The 19,219-nt window shown below is 53.9% G+C and overlaps 1 protein-coding gene across 1 annotated transcript; it reads left to right on the top strand.

Annotated features, from left to right (window-relative positions):
- Nucleotides 1–723: 723 nt before the first annotated feature.
- On the top strand, nt 724–16,867 carry LOC135447379 (nascent polypeptide-associated complex subunit alpha, muscle-specific form-like). Its single transcript, XM_064712316.1, has 5 exons — nt 724–838; nt 6,493–6,658; nt 13,564–13,666; nt 14,676–16,734; nt 16,856–16,867. The coding sequence occupies exons 1-5, from the start codon at nt 785–787 to the stop codon at nt 16,865–16,867; spliced, it is 2,394 nt and encodes a 797-aa protein (XP_064568386.1). The 5' UTR covers nt 724–784.
- The last annotated feature ends 2,352 nt before the right edge of the window (nt 16,868–19,219 follow it).

The following is a 19,219-nucleotide window of genomic DNA, read 5'->3' as shown; positions in this document are numbered from 1 at the left end:
GCTCCGGGAGAGCTGGAGAGGGACTGGGACAAGGGACAGGACACAGGGAATGGCTTCCACTGCCAGAGGGCAGAGTCAGGACAAGGGGACAAACACCAGGAAGGTTTTATTCACAGGAGGCGTGACTGGATACTGGTAGTGCTGCCCAGGGAGGCTTGGAATGCCCATCCCGGGAAGTGACCAGGAGGTGGCTGGAGGTGGCACTAGGTGCTCTGGGCTGAGGACACGGGGACATCGGGCACAGCTGGGACTGGGTGGTGCGGAGGGGCCTTTCCAGCCCCAGCGACGCTGCGATCCTGTTGGACCGGACATTTCGGGGAGCTTTCCTGACACACGTTACCGGCGGCAGTTGCCTCCGGGTCCCGGGCAGTGACCCGGCCGGGCTGGGCGGAGCTCTCCAGGCAGCGGAAGGTGTCCGTGCCGTTGGCAGCTCGGTCCAGTCCGGCCCGTTCCGGCCCCGCTGTCCCTCACGGTCCCTCACGGTCCCTGCCGGCCCCATCTCCATCTCCGCCTCCATCCGGGCACTTCCGCTGCCCGCCAAAACCCCCGCGCGCGCGCGCTCCCTCAGCCCCGCCCCGCCGCTCCCCGCCCACCAATCACCGCGCGGGAGGCGGAGCTCGCTCCCCGGCCCCTCTCCCGGCACTGACCAATGGCGGCGCGGGGAGGGGGCGGTCCCGGCGCGTGCGCGCGCGGGGCGGGCGCGAGACCCTGACGACCGGGCGGGACACGGGGACAGCCGGACACACGGACACGGGGGAGGGACTCACGGACACGGCCCGCCGCCATGGAGCACGGTCAGCAGCAGCAGCAGCAGGAGAAAGAGGAAGAGCAGGCTCAGGTGAGCACGGGGTCGTGCGGGCGGGAGCAGCCGCTCACCGACCGGAGCGGTTGTGTGTGTGTCTGTGTGTCCGTGCGTGTATGGGTGTCCCTGTGTGTGTCCGTGTGTGTCCCTCTGTGTGTGTATATGTATATGCGTGTCCGTGTGTCCCGGTGTCCGTCCCTGTGTGTCCGTGTGTCCCCGCGTCCGTGTGTCCCCGTGTCCGTGCGCCACGCTGGGTCCTTATCTTGCTGGGGCTGGGGCAGCCGGCCGGTGTCGCCTCCTGCCCTGTGAAATGGCTCTGAAGGGGTCACTTCCCCCAGAAAGGGGGACCCGGCTGGCCCGAGCCCCTTCCCGGCTCCCAGCAGGGCCCGAGCCCGGCCTGGTCCCTCCGGTGGCCCCCGGTCCCTCTCTGCCCCTCGGTGTCCCCGGTGTCCCTCGGTGCCCCGCTCTCTCCCGGGATAAGGGTCCCCCTGCTCCGGACCGCCCCTGCTCTCCCGGCAGCAGGCTGTGCGCTCTGTCATTGTGTTAATTACAGGCTGATAATGATGCATTGTTCCCTTGGGGCTGGTTCTGCCCCGGGGACGGGCGAGTGCAGCTGCTGAGCCGTGACCTGCAGGGCACTCGGGGACAGGGCTGCACTCAGCAATCACAGCGTGGTTTGGGTGGAAGGGACCTTCAGAGCCACCCAGTGCCACCCTGCCATGGCACGGACACCTCCCACTGCCCCAGGCTGCTCCAGGTCCCCTCTGACCCGGCCTGGGGCACTGCCAGGGGTGCAGGGGCAGCCACAGCTGTGCCAGGGCCTCCCCACCTGATGGGGAAGGATTTAGTCCCAAAATCCCATCTGAATCTCCCAGCTTTTCATTTAAAGCACTTTCCAGTATCTACCAGTGTAAAAAGTTGTTCCTCTTTGTTAAATGCCATCTTTTAATACAGGGAGGTGCTGGAGATCTCCCTGGAGCCTTCTTTTCTCTGTGGAGGGCTCACACAGCTCTGTGCCCTCAGCTGTGCTCAGACCCCTGGATGTGGTGTCCCACCAGAGCTCACACAGCTCTGTGCCCTCAGCTGTGCTCAGATCCCTGCTGCAGGTTGGGAAGGGATCCCTGGCAGTGCTGTCCCATCAGGGCCATGCAGGAACCAGTGCCCTCCTGAGCTGGCACCCTGTGAGAGTGTGGGGCAGGTCCTTGTTTGGTTCTGGCACTTGGTGGTGACTGCCCCCTGTTCTCAGAGGGAAAATCCCGAGGTGTGACAGCTCCAGAGCCAGGGAAGTGCTCAGAGGTGCAGCAGCCACGTGGAAACCTGAGGCAGATGCCTTGGCAACTTCTAGAAACATTCCCTGAAGGAAGGACAGGCTGGTGCAGGCTCATTCTCACCAGGAGAAATAACAAAGGTGGAGCAAAGGATGGGAACAGCCATGGGAATCACTGGGATATCCTAAAGGCCAGGAGAAATAACAAAGATGGAGCAAAGACTGGGAATCACTGGGACATGCTGAAGGCCAGGCTGACAGTGATGGACATGGCAGTCAGTGGAGGTTAATGCAGTTTCCATCAGCCCTGCAGCAGCAGCAGGAGCTCCCCTGGGTGCTCTCAGGAGGGACAGCAGGGCTGGATGCTGCCCTTTGTTCTCCTGTGCATTTAAACAGCAATGTCCTTCCTGGGAGTGCAGTTCCAGGCAGTTCCCAGCCAGCTGGGCTCCAGGCTGTGCTGTTGGGGAGCAGTGAATTCCCCTCCTGTTCTGGTTCTGCTGAGCCCAGGGCAGTGTGTGTGGTGCATTTTGGGTGCTGTTGTTCCCTGGTGGCTGTTGCTCCCTGTGTGTTTGTGTTGCCCTGGCTGTGGTGTGAGTGCTGCTCTGACAACCCCAGCGAGCCCTGGCAGTCCCAGCTGGAGCTGAGCCCAGGGGCTGCCGTGCAGCCAGAGCAGCCCTGCTGCCCTCACACCTCTGCTGTGTCCCTCTGTTCCTTCTGGGATGGTTTCAGCTCACTGCAGAGAGTCACTCTGGGATTTGGGGGCTTCAGGCTGCAGTTTCTAGGGGTGTCCAAAGCAGGAGTCACCTGTGCTGCTGTGCCCTGCTCACCTGTCCTGTGTCACACCTTGTGGCAGAATTCAGCACAGGTCTGCAGTGGACTGGGGTTCAAAATGGCTTTAAAAGCTTCTGCTCAACACTTCCCTCAAGTTTCTGCTTGCTGAGGAGAGGCTGGGAGTGATGTCCCAGTTTGTGGTAATTTAAAGGTGTTCTGGGCTTCGAGGTGTAACAGGGGGAGGAATTCTGCAACCCACAGAATGAGGTGCTTCCTATTCTTTGGGGGGGCTCTCTGAGGGAACCATTCCCTCCTTGGCCTCACCTGGGCCTGTTCCTGTTTGGGATTCTGAGGGAACCATTCCCTCCTTGGCCTCACCTGGGCCTGTTCCTGTTTGGGGTTCTGAGGGAACCATTCCCTCCTTGGCCTCACCTGGATCCTCTTATGTTTGGGGTTCTGGAGGGAATAATTCCCTCCTTGGCCCCAGCTGGATCCCCTCCTGTTGGGGCTGCCAGCACAAGGGACAGGCCACCAGGGTGGCCTGAGCCTGGGGAGCCCTGGGGTAGGCAGGGCTGGGCACAGAGGGCAGGAACCTGGGCTGGGAGGAAGAGGAGGAGGAGGCAGTGGTGCTTCCCTGCCACAGCAGGGCTTGGAAGAGGCAGAGGAAGGTTCCTGAAGGTGCTCAGGGGTGGGACCTCCAGACTGCAGCAGGAGAGCAGTGGATCCATCCCTGGTGCTCAAGGTGGATCCCTGGTGTTCCAGGCAGATCCCTGGTTCCCAGGTGGATCAATCCCTGATTCCCAGCAGATCCCTGATTCCCAGGTGGATTCCTGGTCTTCCGTGGTAGATCTCTGGTTCCCAGCTGGATCCCTGCTTTCTCAGCTAGATCCATCCCTGGTGCTCCGGGTGGATCAATCCCTGGTTTCCAGATGGATCAATCTCTGGTGCTCCAGGCAGATCCCTGGTTCCCAGGTGGATCCCTGGTTGTGCAGACAGGTCCCTGGTGTTCCCAGATGGATCAATCTCTGGTGTTCCAGGTGAGTTCCTGTTTGTCCCTGTCCCTGCCCTGCAGCAGTGGCTGCTGACTCCCAGTGGCCCTGAGCTCTCACTGCACCGGGGGCCAGGGAGGAGCCAGGCCAGGCAGGGAAGCTCCATTCAGCTCTGACCTGTGCCATTATTAACTCAGTTCCTCAAACTAATGGAGCTGTGGCTCGTTCTCAGCCAGGACTGGGCCAGCAGTGCCCTCCAGACCCAACCATCCATTCCCTCCTGTCACCAAGGCACCTCCACCAGAGATGGGTGAATTCTGAACTGCTTCTGTGCTTCCCAAGGCCCACAGGAGAGCCCCAGCCCAGCTGGGCAGATTGGCCAGATTAAATTGCTGCCATTCAGTCTGAGCATGAGCAATGCCCCAGTGCAGAGCAGAGTGTCCTGTGTCCCTCCCGTGTGACAGTCACCAAGACAGGAGGGAGCAGCCTCAGGGAGCTGTGGGTTGGGTATTGGGGAAGATCCCTGCCCAAAAAGGGCTGTGAGGCTGCCCAGGCAGGGCTGGCCTCAGTCCCTGGGGTGTTGCAGGCTCCTGTGGGGCTGGCAGGGCTGGGCTGGGGCTGCTCTCAGGTGCTGGCACAAACCAGAGTGTGTTTGTGATGTCCTGGCAGATCAGCTGACTGCCATCAGGTGTCTGGGGAGATAGATCTCTCTCCCTTCTCTCCCTGGGTTTTTGCTTCCTCAGGTATCTGGGAGATCTCTCTCCCTTCTCTCCCTGGGTTTTAACTTCTCCCCTGTTCTGTATTTTGGTATTCTCAGGGGTCTGTGGGGCAGAATAACACAAGGAGAGCTAACCTGGCTGTTGAAGGTAGTTCAAAACCCAGTGATGTTCATATTTCTGCCCATGAACTGCAGCATGGGTTCAGAGCTGCTTCTCCAACTCCCCAATTCATGGCACTGTGTGCTGTGGGGGTGGCTGTAATTCAGCTTTATTTCTGTCTTCACCCCTCTTTATGTATTTAGCAGCAATGTATTGAACTTCAGGAGGAAAAACGTTGTTAAATTTCCTTCATTTGATTTAAATGGTGTGGGAGCCCTCAGAGATGTTACACTCATTTAGTAAATCCTTCCTCCTGCTTGCTGCTGCCTGGTTCAGTGCCCTGGTACAGCCAGTGCCAACGTGGGGCAATGTCTTACCTGGGTTATCTCCTCAGGGGTGCTCTCTGGAACAGGGATTAAACTGGAATAGTGCAGCAGAGTGTGCTGCTGCTCCCCTGCCCAGGAGGGGTTATAACTGGGGGGTTTATCCAGGGAGTGCCCCTGGGGCTTGGGGAAGCACAGCTGAGCCTGGAGAACCTCTGGGTGGGAGGTTGTCAGGAGGGGATGAGCTTTGCTGGAGGTTCTGGTGGAATTCCCAACCTTGGAGGTGTCCAGGGAAGGCCTGGAGGTGGCACCCAGAGCTCTGGGCTGGGGACAGGGGGGATTGGGCACAGGAGAGCTTCTCCAGCCTCAGGGACCCCAGGGTTCCATGATGTTCTGATTCAGTGGCTCAGGTATGGCTGGGTGTTGATCCTCTTGACAGCACACACTGGATTTACATGGATTTGGGAAAGGGGAGGTTGTGTGCCCCAGGAGGGACTGGCTGCTGTGCTCACAGTGATGCTCAGGTTTTGGGGGGCTGCGGTGGGGAAGGGACCTGCCTGCTCCAGTGCACTCTGACACTCTGCATGGGGTGTAGGAACACCTGAAGCACAAGGGGCTGGGGCCCAACCTCTGCTGCTGGGGATGGCCTGAGTACTTCATGTATTTAATGTGTTTAATGTATTTTATGTATTTCATATATTTAATATATTTCATGTATTCCGTTGTCCCTGAGGCAGTTGAGCACACACTGCAGAGCAAAGCAATAATCTGTTTTTAACCAGCAGATGATCCCTTTTAGCCCATTGCCAGCACTTCCCCTGCCCTGCTTGGAGGGAGGAGCTGCAGCAGCAGGACCCAGGAGTGCAGGAGCACTGGGGTGTCCCTGGATCAGCCATCCCTGGGATATTCATAGGATCAGCCATCTCTGGGGTGTCCCTGGATCAGCCATCCCTGGGAGCACCGGGGTGTCTCTGGATCAGCCATCCCAGGGGTATCCCTGGATCAGCCATCCCTCAGGAAGGTGCTGCTGCCAGGGTGTGTGCTGAGTTGCTCTGGCCTGGGCTGAGGGTTAATTAGGTGATTGCAATTAACAGGAGGTGCTGTGTGTGGAGTGCAGCCCTTGCACTGTGCTGCACTCACAGGGGATGTGCTGGATGTGCTGCCAAGTGTGGGATTGCTCTGAGAATTCCCTCAGCTCTCCGTGTCCAAAGACTGAGCCTTATCTGAATCAAAACCTGGATTTCCAGCTGTGCAGAAGCTGTGACTCACACAGCAGGGCTGTGGGAAGGAGCTGTAAGCCCTGGGGGTGTCCCCAAAGGCAGAGCAGCTCCTCAGGGCAGTGCTGGGGGACTCCCAGGACTCCCCATGTCCTGCCACACTCCAGGCTGAGGGGTTGTGTAGGAATCCTTCAGAATCAGTGCTGGCTTCTCTCAGTCTCACAGGGATGATGATGAGCAGTGTTTGATGATGATGATGATGAGCAGTGTTTGATGATGATGATAAGCAGTGTTTCTCCCCACAGGAGCCTTGGTTCTGGCTGACAGCAGAACTGGCCAGCAGCTGCTCCTGGGACACCAAGCTGGGCCAGAGCTGTGCCAGGAGGGACCTGTCGGAGCTGCCCACGCTGGAGGAAGGGCTGCTGCCCTCAGCAGAAGCTTCTGGAGCTGCAGTTCCTGCCTCACCCCTGGGTATGTCCAAAGGGATTGCTGCACAATGGATGTTTTACTGCTCACTCAGTCCCAGCCTGCATTTGTCCTTCCTTCAGCGGGAAGTGAGGTTTACAAAGTGTGTTTGGGGTGATTTTGTTGCCAAAGCTCCCCTCAGGATGAGGGGCAGGGTTTGTGTGCCTCCCCTGGATCTCCTAAGATGAACAGGTTCCTTTTGTGCCAGGTGAAGCTTTGCTTTGTTTTCCTGTGGAATTCAGGGTGAGCCTGGTGCAGCTGCCACCCCTGGCAGTGTCCAGGGCCAGTGCAAGGTGTCCCTGGTAGGGGCAGGAATGGAATATCTGTGAAATATCTGTGAACTATCTGTGAAATGCCCTCCACCCAAGGCAGTCCATGGTTCCAGTCCTCATTGTTGCCCTTGCCTTTGGGTGCAGTTCCTGTTGCTGCTGCTGAGATTTGTAGTGCTGGCACTCCACTCCAGCCAGGGTCTCTGCTCCTTCTCATCCCTGCAGGTCAGTCAGGCTTGAGAATCTCCAACATTTAACAATTCACCTTTGTGCTTCCCTGCTTCCATTCATTTCCAGAGTACCCTGGTCAAACCCAGCCTCAAGTGCAGTTTCTCAGCCCAGGGGTTCATTTTGCAGAGCAGGAGCTGCCCTGGCCATGAGGACATTCCCTTTGTGACTCCCCTTGCCAGGGTGTGACTGAGTTGGTGAATGAAGGTGCCTTTTCCTACACCAGTGGTGTTCTTCACAAACAAACACAATTACTGAGAGGCAGAAAACATAATTGTGGTATTTTAAATAACCCTTCTGTGCTTACAGCTGAGTGCACGTTGGGCTGTGCAGTTTGGGCTGTGCAGTTTGGGCTGTTGAGTTGTGCAGTTTGGTATTCCCTGTGCCAGCCTGCCTGTGTGCAGCTGCTATTTGGGCTTTGTTTGGGAGTTAAACCCCACTTGAAGGGCATGGAGTTAAAATTACCTTGGGAATTTCCTCACAGCAGCTCCTGATAGGTTGATGAATTTAACTTTTATTTTTTTAATGGGACACTCTTTGTGATTTTGATCAGTTTTTGGGATGATTTTGCTTCATCCTTGGTGAAGGAGCCTGCAGGAGAAGGAACACCTTGGGTGGATCCTGGTTCATCCCAAACCCTCTGAGGCTGAATCCCTGTCACTGTGGGTGTCACCCTGGGTGTCACTGTGGGTGTCACCCTGGTGGCTGTCCCTGCTGTCTCCTGTAACACTCACTGCATAGATTAAATGGACTTTTGGTAACTTCTGGTTCCAAAAGTTCCTGTTTGCACCTCCTGACGGGTTTGTTTTGCACAAAGCAGGGCAGGTAGTGAGGGGAGAAGGGAGAGGGATGAGTTCCTGTTCTGTGTGACAGCACAGGCCGGGTTCACTCACAGCACCAGGGAACTGCTGAGCATTTGCAGCCACCTGGGGATGTTTCTGAAGGGTTTTTCTCCTCATGGAATGAGAGCCATCCTAGGCTGCTTCAGAGCTGGATCTGCAGGCAGTGTGGTGCTTACAAGCTGTGTGTGCATCACTGGGAGTTGGTGAATAGTGAATAAATCCCATTTTGGTAGGACAGTGAGGTTCAGGACAGGGCTCAAAGTGGGAGGAGGTGGAGGGCTGGCCATGCCTTGTCCATGCCCATGCTCTGGGCAGGATTCCTGTGGTTCAGGTGTTTCACAGCCCTTTTCCCCATGTGGTTATGTGTAGAACTGGAAGCCATTTAATCAAGGAAAACTTCTTGATATTTGTGCAGCTCTATGTTTGCAGTGCAGCTGGAATTAAGGAGCAGGCAAAGGCTCTGCAATGTGCTGAGAGCTGTGAGAACCTCTCTGTGCTGTTTGATCTGTGCTCCCTAGAGATGGGCTGCAGGCTTTGGGTGTGCTCTGCATTCCCAGCTACAGGGGAGAGCTGAGAGGGAAGGAGCTGCAATCCTCACTTATTCCTCCTTCTCCTCCTCACAAAGTGCCTTGGATTCCGTGTCAGGAGGGGAGGAGTGACAGTGACAGTTGTACTGAAGTGCTCCTGCTGCTCTGGGGAACAGCTTGACAGAGCCCAGGCTTTGTTTTTGTTTTGCCTTCCTTTTTTATCCCCCAAATGGCAGCTTGAGTGTGGCATTCAGGCTTGTCAGCAGGCTGGGAGAGCGAGTCCAGGCCCAGCTCTGCCTGCTCGCTGAGCTGCACTCAGGAGCCTTTTGGCCTTCAGAGTGGCAGCAGGAAAAATCCCAGTTTGACAGCAGGAGAGCAGCACTGACATCACTGCCTGCTCCAGCCCAGGCTGCGGCTCCAGGCCTGGCCCTGGCTGAGCACAGCCCCCTGAGCCTCCTGAGCATCCCAAATGTGCCTCAGGAACTGTCCTGGGCATCCCAAATGTGCCTTCCCCAGGGTCCCTCCTGGGCATCCCAAATGTGCCCCAAGATGCCTGAGCATCCCAAACATGACCCAGGGTCTACCCTGAGTATCCCAAATGTGCCCCTGGAGCTGTCCTGGGCATCCCAAATGTGCCCCAGAATCCCTGAGCATCCCAAATGTTCCCCAGGGTCCATTCTGAGCATCCCAAATGTGCCCCAGGATCCCTGAGCATCCCAAATGTGCCCCAGGATCCCTCCTGAGCATCCCAAATGTGTCCCAGGATCCCTCCTGAGCATCCCAAATGTGCCGCTGGAACTCTCCTGAGCATCCCAAATGTGCCCCAGATCTACCCTGAGCATCCCAAATGTGCCCCAGGATCCCTGAGCATCCCAAATGTGCCCCAGATCTACCCTGAGCATCCCAAATGTGTCCCAGGATCCCTCCTGAGCATCCCAAATGTGCCGCTGGAACTCTCCTGAGCATCCCAAATGTGCCCCAGATCTACCCTGAGCATCCCAAATGTGTCCCAGGATCCCTCCTGAGCATCCCAAATGTGCCGCTGGATCTCCCCTGAGCATCCCAAATGTGCCCCAGATCTACCCTGAGCATCCCAAATGTGCCCCAGATCCCTGAGCATCCCAAATGTGCCCCAGATCCCTCCTGAGCATCCCAAATGTGCCCCAGGATCCCTGAGCATCCCAACCGTGCCCTCCCTCCCCTGCCCCCTGTTGAAGGTCTGTGCACTGAGGATTTTGTTGCTGGCAAACACCTGCCTGATCCTTGAGCTTCTCTGGAGGGATTTGGGATTTCTGGAGTTCCCTGTGAATGTTCAGTCACTTTTTCACTCTTTGAGCTTCTCAAAACAAATGTGGAGTGGCACTTAGGTGTTTGTTGGTATAATAGAGCCTGAAAGCACTCATTTATCAGCAAATGTTGTGATTTATGGAGTGTGTATGTGTCTGTATGTGCACATTTGCTTTATTAATCTGTGTACACAAAGATTAGCAACATCTGCTTTTGACAGCTTTTGTTTCCCAATTATTTTCTGCTCCCTCCCTTAGTCCTCTTTGTTTCTTCATTTCCAAAGCACACCCAGATTTTTCTGTGTGGAAAAACCTTTTCTTTAATCACTCCTGCTTTTGAATTTAGCTTGAGAATACATTTTCATTCAAAGTGGAGAAGTTCAGCTGAAATCAGAAGAGCTTGTTTTCCTCCTCTCTTGCATGACTAAAAATAAGGTGCCAGTTCTGCCACATGAAGTGTGTCATGATGGGAGCTGACAAGTCTGATTTGGTAACTGCAATTAATATTATTTGTTCACTAGTGCCATGTTAAATAGAAAACAAGATTTGGGAGGGGGAAAAGTCCATCTAACAGAGCTGAGAGAGTTCAGATTCCAGCTTGCTTAATGTTCTTAAAAAACACTGGTTTGCATGCTTAATGCAATTCTGTATGCAGATTAATGTGCTCAGTATTCCCAAGTGCAGCAGTGAAATATTCCTGAGTGAGCTGTGCTGAGTGGGCCAAGTGCCCTGGAAATGCTGTGTGTGCTCCCAGTTCATTGCTGGGAGTTGGGAGTGTAAACCAGGCTGTGTCAGTGCCAGCCCTGAGCCACCCCTCTGATCTCTGGGTGTTTGGGGGAACGTGAGGGACATCCCAGGGAATCAGCTCAGTCCCCTGTTCCTGATCTGAAATCAGGGTTCTGAGTGATTAAATCCTGTCACTGCCTCAATCCCACCCCTGCTCCAATCTCTTCATCCTGACACTGCCCCAATGCCATCCCTGCCCTAATCCTAATCCCATCCTAGTCCCCTCTCTGCCCCAATCCCAATCCCATCCCTGCCCCAATCCCCCAATCCCTCACTGCTCCAATCCCAGTCCCATCCCTGCCCCAGTCCCATCCCTGCCCCAGTCCCATCTCTGCCCAAATCCCATCCTAGTCCCCTCACTGCCCCAATCCCATCCCTGCCCCAATCCCAGTCCCATCCCTGCCCCAATTCCAGTCCCATCCCTGCCCCAGTCCCATCCCTGCCTCAGTCCTTCACCTCAATCCCCCAGTCCCCTCGCTGCCCCAATCCCCTCTCTGCCCCAATCCCAGTCCCTGCCCCAGTCCCAATCCCATCCCTGCCCCAGTGCCATCCCTGCCCCAATCCTTCACTACCTCAATCCTCCAGTCCCCTCCCTGCCCCAATCCCAATCCCCTCCCTGCCTCATCCCAATCTCATCCCTGCCCCAGTCCCATCCCAGCCCCAGTCCCACTGTTCCCCAGGGGCTGCCCCATCTCCCCCTCTTTGGGGTGAGCTGTTGGTGGAACAGAGCCCTGAGAGCTGCTGTGTTCCAAACGAGTTTTGAGGAACGTTTGAAGGAACTGGGGGTGCTCAGCCTGGAGAAGATGAGGCTCAGAGGTGACCTTATTGCTCTCTACACTTTCCTGAAGGGAGCTTGTGGGGTTGGTGGGGTTGGTCTCTGACAGAATCAGAGGACACAGTCTCAAGCTAGGGAAGGGATAGGTTGGATGTTAGGAAGAAATATTTTACCAAAAGAATAACAAAGTACTGGAATGCTCTGCCCAGGGAGGGGGTAGAATCACCATCTCTGGACGTGTTTAAAAAAAGATTGGACATGGCATGTGGTGCTATAGTTGAAGTGTTAGGGCACAGGTTGGATTCAATGATCTTAGAGGTCTCTTCCAGCCTCATCATTCTGTGATTCTGTGAGTCCTTGGTCCTGCATTCCTCCCTTGGCTCTGCTCCCTCTGTGCTGCCCTTTGCTCCTCTCCTTTGTCACCCCTGCATGTGTGTCAGGATTCATTTTACCATCCAGCTCTGGACTGAGCCCTCTGGAGCTCCTCCTGCTGTCACACTGCTCAGGAATAGCTGTTTACACCTAGGTTTTGAAGCTACATCTCATTTCCTTTTTCCAAGCTTCCAAAAAAGCATTTGAATCATATTTGGTGTTGCAAATTCGGTTATTCTATCTGGCTAATTATCCTCTCACTACCTAGAGTTCTAAAGTAATTAAAAAAAAGTTAATTGGAAGTGTTAAATTAAAAATTAATGAGCAAGATTGCCTTGTGGTTGGCTGCCCCTGGTCAGGTGATGCAGTGTGGGTGGAGAAGCCTTGAGCTGGAGCTGATGGAATGAAAACTGGAGATTTTTGTGTGTAATGATCATTTTTCTGGTATGATTGTGCTCCTCTGAGTGCTGCAGACTGTGGTTTGTCTGAGAGGTTGGAAACTAATGAGCCTAAATTAAATAAATGGCATTTCTGGGTTAGGAAGTCACTCCCTTGACCACAAATAGCTCTTTCCCTTTAAAAATCAAAGCTTGCTTAGAATACTGGGAGTATTGTTTTGCACTCCTCAGACCTGTCTGTGGTTATTTACACTTCTCAGACACCAAGTCAGAGTTAAGAAAAGGAGAAACCCCCCCAAGCATACATATAAATCCCACAGATAATTCTATGTGTATTAGAGTTGTTTTATTCTTGTGGTAGGAGCAATTTCCATTTGTTTTTGTAAGCAATGAACTGGAAAAAACCCCAAGTACCCCAAAGAGCAAAGAGATGCAGGATAGAAACTAAAATTGCTGCAGCAATCATCTCTGCCTGCTGGGTTTATTACCTGAACTTGAATCCCTCAGGAAAACAATGGCACAGCCTGGGCTGGAATCAGAGTTTCTGAAGGAGCTGTGGGATCCTGGGGCTGGAAAGTGGAAGGTGATGGGATCCAATCCCTGTGTGAGCCCCCTGGCCATCAGCCCGGGGTGCTGGCTGGGCTGGGCAGGGTGGGGTGGCACAGGAGGAGGTTTGGGACACGTTTGGGGTGGCAGTGCCAGGGTGAGTGCTGCACACCTGGGGTTGGTACAGGTGAGTTTAGTCCTGGAGGGAGGGGGCTCCAGGGGGGACCCCCTCCCCTTCCCTGCACCTGGGGTCTCTGGGGGGGGGGGCTGGGATATTTGGGGGTCTTTAGGGATGGGGAGCTGGGGTCACTGGGGATGGGGGCCTGGGGGTGGGGGCCGGGATCTTTGGGGATGTGGGGCTGGGATTTTTGGGTATCTTTGGGGATGTGGGGCTGGGATTTTTGAGTACTGTTGGGGATGTGGGCCTGAGATCTTTGGGTATCTTTGGGAATGTGCAGCTGGGGTCTTTGAGGATCTTTGGGGATGTGGGGCTGGGTCCTTGAGGATGTGGGGCTGGAATATTTGGGGATGTGAGGCTGAGATCTTTGGGTATCTTTGGGAATGTGGGGCTGGGATTTTTGGGGATCTTTGGGGGTGTGGGGCTGGGGTCATTGGGGATGGGGGCTGGGATGTTTGAGTATCTTTGGGGATGTGCAGCTGGGATCTTTGGGGTTCTTTGGGGATGTGGGGCTGGGGTCCTTGGGGATCTTTGGGGATGTGCAGCTGGGGTCTTTGGGTTTCTTTGGGACTGTGAGGCTGGGATCTTTGGGGGATGTGCAGCTGGGGTCCTTAGGGATGTGGGGCTGGGATCTTTGGGTATCTTTGGGACTGTGGTGCTTGCTGCCAGCTCTCAGTGCCCTGCTGGTGTTTTCTCTCCCCCAGATGTCCAGGAGAGCAGATTCTCCCCCTGCCTGCCCCTGCTGCTGAGCCCAGCCCGGGGTGAGACGTTCCTGCAGGGATCCCAGATGGATTTCCTTCCCCTCAGGTGGGATGGGGCTCCTGGGGCTGGGTCTGCACTTGGGTGATGGACAATGGCAGGGTCTGGGCTCAGAAATGGGATTTGGGGGTGTGTGGAGAGGAGGCACCTCTGGGTTCTGCCTTCAGGAGAGCTTGAGCAAGGGAAAATCAGGAGCAGGCTCCTCTGAGCTTGTCATGCTGAGGTTCCTGGGGAAAATGAGGAACTCTACCCTCTTCAACATCTCTGGAGCCTTCTTAGACTCCAGAATAAACTCCATGAAATTTTGGGGACAAAGATCAGGTTTCTGTATTTACAGGAGTAAAACATACATGGACTGGGTAGTGGTTTGTAAATGCTGGAGCCAAATGTGTAATTTACAGTACAAATTTGGGGTTAAATGCATAAAGAAAGAGCTTTTTCAGTAAAAAGCTTTGCCACCTTCATTCTGAGGTGCTCTGCTTGCATGGAATAATATTTATTAGACTTTGATGATATGTTTAATATAAAGGAACTATTAATTAAACAATCCCCCATATGAGAATTAGAAATTTATAGGAATTTGTTGCTTATCTGAGACTGGGCTGCTTTAATATCCTTTAAAGAAATAATTAATATAATGAACTGAAATAGCTTGTACTTGTAAAATATGCAACATTATTAATTTGTATTAAAAAATCACAGGCAAGCTGAGATATGTGTAAGTACATGTTGCATATTTTACTTAGCTAATTTTATTTATTTATGTAACTAATAACAGCCTGTCAGTAAGAAATGTTTCAGTCCTAAACAGGTGGAGCAATATTGCCATACTAAGTAAAAATTGATGTTATTATTATATTATTTTTGAACCTTTGTTTTATAGGAGATTTTTGATATTTCTTTGCATTCCTTTGGGTTTTGCCCCTTTAGGGCTTGCATTTATGGGTATTTGTGTGAATACTGCTAACCCCCAGTTGTCACTGAAGTTCTTTTGCCTCTGATTTAAACCAGAGATGTTGGAATAAAATAAATGCTCAGGAATTCCCTTTTCTTGCAGAGGAGTCCCAGATGTTTCTGGAGCATCCCTGGAGCGTTCAGAGCCTGCCCACGTCCATGGCACTGCATCCCTGAGGGGCCCAGCCCTTCCCAGCCCACCCCAGCACTCCCAGCCCGTGGCACAGGAGGATCCTGGAGCTGCTCCCCAGCCTGGGCAGCCCCTGGGCAGCCAGGGGGACAATGGGGACAGTGGGGACAATGAGCAGGAGGCAACAATCCCCCGAGGCAGGGGGGATCCAGCACAGCCAGCTCCAGAGCAGGGGCTGGGAAAGGGGCTGGGGCAGCCCCGGGGCACAGCTGGGAGGGATAGACACTGCTCTGGTCACTCCTCCCAGGACAGTGATGGCCCAGCTGCTGCCCCTGAACTCTCAGAGGGGAACAAGGAGTCCCCGGGGCAGGAGGAATCTTCCTCCTCCTCCTCCTCAGGAAACTCTTCCTACAGAACTGCCCTGACCAAATTCTCAGAGAAAAGCGAGAGGGGCGTGCAGCAGGTGAAGGTGGCTGGCAGTGGGGCAGGAGCCCTGGAGAAGCTGGAGAAGGGAAGGAAGATGCCTGGGCTTGGTTTGTCCCGTAACTTCTCTGATGGCCTGAGGAAAAGCCATGCCAAGAACTCGGCTGCCGAAGATGTTCTTTGTGCAGCAGCCTCTGGGGCAGGCAGAGGAGGGCTGCAGGAGCCTGGGGTGCAGCCCAGGGGCTCTGGGGGGCTCAGGGGTTCCCAGGAGCTGGGGCTGGGCTCCATGGCTGCTCCTGAGGGGCTGCAGGCAGCTCTCTGGGGCCAGCAGCAGCCAGCAGGGAGGCTGGGGACAGAGGGGCTGCTCCCTGCTGGGACACCCAGCCTGACCCAGCCCCAGGACGCTGCCCCCTGCCCTGGGCACTCCCCAGAGCCTGCAGGGAGCAGGGATGAGCTGACTGCCTCTGACTGCTCCATACAGAGGGGACACAAAGCCACAGAGATCTCCCCTTCCTTCAGCCTGGGGGCTGAGGGCTCCTTCTCCCTGCTCCTGCCTCATCCCAACTTCCAGTCCACGCCAGGGGTGTTCCTCAAGAGAGCTGGGAAGGCAGAAGGACCTGGTGAAGGCCTGGTGATGCTCTCAGACCTTCAGGCCTCTCCTTGGTGTCCCAGTGAAGAAGCCCCAGGGATGTTCCCTGTCCCTGGGGAGGAGCAGCCCCCTCCCCAGAGTGCTGTGGCAGAGACCTGTGGGCGTTTGGAGTCCCTGAAGCTGGAATCTCCCTGCCCTGGCAGGATGCAGTCCTTCCCCTCACTGAGCTTCCTGGAGAAGGTGGGAGCCTGGCACCTGCAGGGTCCTGCTGCCACCTGTGTGCCAAGTGCATCTCCTCCTGCAAGGAAAGCCTCCAGTGCACCTCCCAGGCATTCAGGCTGTGTTTCAGCAGTGCAGGAAAGCCTGGGGAACCCCAAGGGCAGTGCTGCTCGTGCCTACAGGGGCACAGGTTCCCTGGGAAATGTGCATTTCCCCCAGACTGAGCTGCTGCCTGCCCTCCCTCTGAGCAGGTCCCAGTCTGACAGCACCATGAACATCTCCAGCAGGAGCACAGCCCTGCCTGCCCTGAGCCCTGCAGCACAGGGGGAGCAGAGTGCTGCTCTGGGGTGCTCTGACAGCCCCACCCCACAGAAGGGGCTGCCTGGATCCCCTGCTGAAGATGGGCACAGCACCACCAGGCGAAGCTCAGCTCCAGATTTGTTCGTGCCCAGTGCTGCTCAGCTCCCTCAAAAGGATGGGAGCTCCCCAGCTGAGGAGCACCAGGACTGTGAGGAGAAGGGAAATCAGTCCCCCAACCTCAGTATCCCCACTGGTCACATCATGGACAGCTTTGGAGTCATTCCCTTGGAGAGTCTGACTTTTCCTGTTGGTCCTGAGGAGCCTCAGGGGGCCCTGGTGGTGCCCAGGCCCTGCCCCACTGCAGGAGGGAGCAGCCCCATCCCCTCTGGAGCAGCCCTGGAGACTCCCAAGAAGGAAGAGCTGAATATTGAAGAAAGAATCCCGGTAAGTTTGGCTCTAATTCAAACTCTGCTTCCAGAGTTATCCATTTTTTCCCCCCAGGTTAACCATTTATTTTCCCAGAGTTACCCATTTTTTTTTCAGTTATATGTTTTTTTCCATTTGTTTTTCAGAGTTCTCCATTTGTTTTTCACTTTTCCATTCCCCCCCACTGCTCTTTTAGGAGAGGATCTAATCAGTACAAGCCAAAACAAATGGTTTTACACAGGGTTGTGCCACAGTGAATTTCATCCATGATACAGGTTCAGCTAATCTTAAATAGAGGTGGGAAATAACTTTTAGTACTATTTAACATGGATAAAGACAGGGTTGGATATGGGAAAGGCCTCTTGTCTTTCTCAGGGTAGGTGAGTATCAGGGTGTGGGAAATGGATTTGTAGGGAATTCTCAAAGTGTGCAAACTTTGAGACAAGAAATGCTGTTTTAGAAATGCCATGGAATAAAGCAGACATTGCTGAGAGAGAAATGGAGCCAGAAACAAGTTTTAAAGGATGGCTTTGCAAATAAGATTGGATAGTTTGGAGAAATAGAACTGTGAAAGGTGTATTGTAGTAGGACCCATGAGGGGTAATTTTGTATTATTGTCTTTAAGACATGTACAGCATGGTGTGGCTAAAGCTGATAGACCAAGAAACACTGATAGTGTATTGTAATTAGGAAATAGTTGGATTCTGGTTGTGATGGTGTGAATTCTAACATCTGTATTGTCCCACCCTTCTGGTGAGACTGAAAATGGAATAACAGTTTTGAAAACCCCTCTCATTTACCCATCTTTGGGCAGAAGAGGCTTAATCCCACACCAGGGGAGCAGGAGGAGAGAGAAGGGAGGGTTGGTGGCTCTCTCAAAGAACCTCATGTCCAAACATGAGGTTCAGGCTCACGTGCTCAGTGAGGAGAGCTGAACCTTCCCCAGCTCTGCAGGGGCAGCAAACCCAACACAGCTCCTTGGAAATGAAATTCCTTTTTTCCTGTGATTTTCTCACTCTGCTTTTTTACCTTGCTCCAGTTTCTGAGGCCTCAGTTCTGAATTCCTGATGTCTTCCTCACCTCCAGAGCCTCTCATGCCTTCCCTCCTTTCTTTCCTGTGTGGCTGCCCAGGTTTCTCCTGATGTGGCTGTGCCCTGTGCAGCACCTTCAGGGCACTAATAGCTGGGAGTGGTGGAGCAAATGAGATGCAGATTTATGATAATGACAAACATGTAATTATCCTCTGAGTAAGAGGCTGCTCCTCTCACAAGATGACTCCATAATCACCAGGTCTTTGGGAATGTGCTCTGGAAGCTCTCTTCACTCTGTTGTCTCTGCAAACCCGTGGTGAAACAAATATAAATATTGGAGGGAGGGTGTTTGAAATGAAATTCATGAGACAGAGAGATGACTTCTGTTCCTGGCTATAATTACACACTCTCCAGCCTGGTTCTGGGGAATGCTGCTTCCATAAATCCCTGGAAGGTAAAGGAGATCAGGTCACTTTTCTGGCTGGTAATGTGGAAGTTTATGATAAAATCATAGGAAATTGAGCTGGCTGTGATGTGTAAGGTAATTTATTTCATTTTCCTGGCTAGTTTAGGACATAGTGTGGATGAGCTGAAATTAATTTGCCCTACAGATGATGAAGCCAAGGAAAATTTTGGCTGTTTTTTTCCTGCTTATAACATCTGTGTGTAAACCAGCTCTGACAAAACTGCTCCCAGCTATTTGCCTGGAAGGTTTGACCAAACTTGTCCTAAAAACTGAGGAGCTTCCCTGCTCTGACTGGAGTTTCTGAGCCTGCCAGTGTTTCCTGAGCAGAGCTGAGTGGGGAGAGAGAGGGCTTTGAACCCAAACCTTTGTGTTTTCAGCCCAAACCTTTGTGTTTGTGTGGAGGTAGAGTTTCCAGCAGTGAGACTGGGGCTCAGCCTGCTCTGAGCAATGCAGTGCCCACTCCTGCAGTGCCCAGCATTGCAGGATCCATGCCTGCCCTGAGTGCTGATTGTTCCTGATCCATCAGTGCTGATTGTTCCTGATCCCTCAGTGCTGATTGTTCCTGATCCATCCCTACCCTCAGTGCTGATTGTTCCTGATCTATGGCTGCCCTGAATGCTGATTGTTCCTGATCCATCCCTGCCCTCAGTGCTGGTTGTTCCTCATCCCTCAGTGCTGGTTGTTCCTGATCCATGGCTGCTCTCAGTGCTGGTTGTTCCTGATCCCTCAGTGCTGATTGTTCCTGATCCATCCCTGCTCTCAGTGCTGGTTGTTCCTGATCCATCCCTGCCCTCAGTGCTGGTTGTTCCTGATCCATCCCTACCCTCAGTGCTGATTGTTCCTGATCCATCCCTGCCCTGAGTGCTGATTCTTCCTGATCCATCCCTGCTCTCAGTGCTGATTGTTCCTGATCCCTGAGTGCTGATTGTTCCTGATCCATCCCTGCCCTCAGTGCTGATTGTTCCTGATCCATCCCTGCTCTCAGTGCTGATTGTTCCTGATCCCTCAGTGCTGATTGTTCCTGATCCATCCCTGCTCTCAGTGCTGATTGTTCCTGATCCCT

This window comes from Zonotrichia leucophrys, chromosome 4 (genome assembly GCF_028769735.1).
Source record: "Zonotrichia leucophrys gambelii isolate GWCS_2022_RI chromosome 4, RI_Zleu_2.0, whole genome shotgun sequence".
NCBI classification, from domain to species: Eukaryota; Metazoa; Chordata; class Aves; order Passeriformes; family Passerellidae; genus Zonotrichia; species Zonotrichia leucophrys.
Note: the sequence above shows the minus strand (reverse complement) of the source record. Positions and strands in the feature narration are given on the sequence as shown.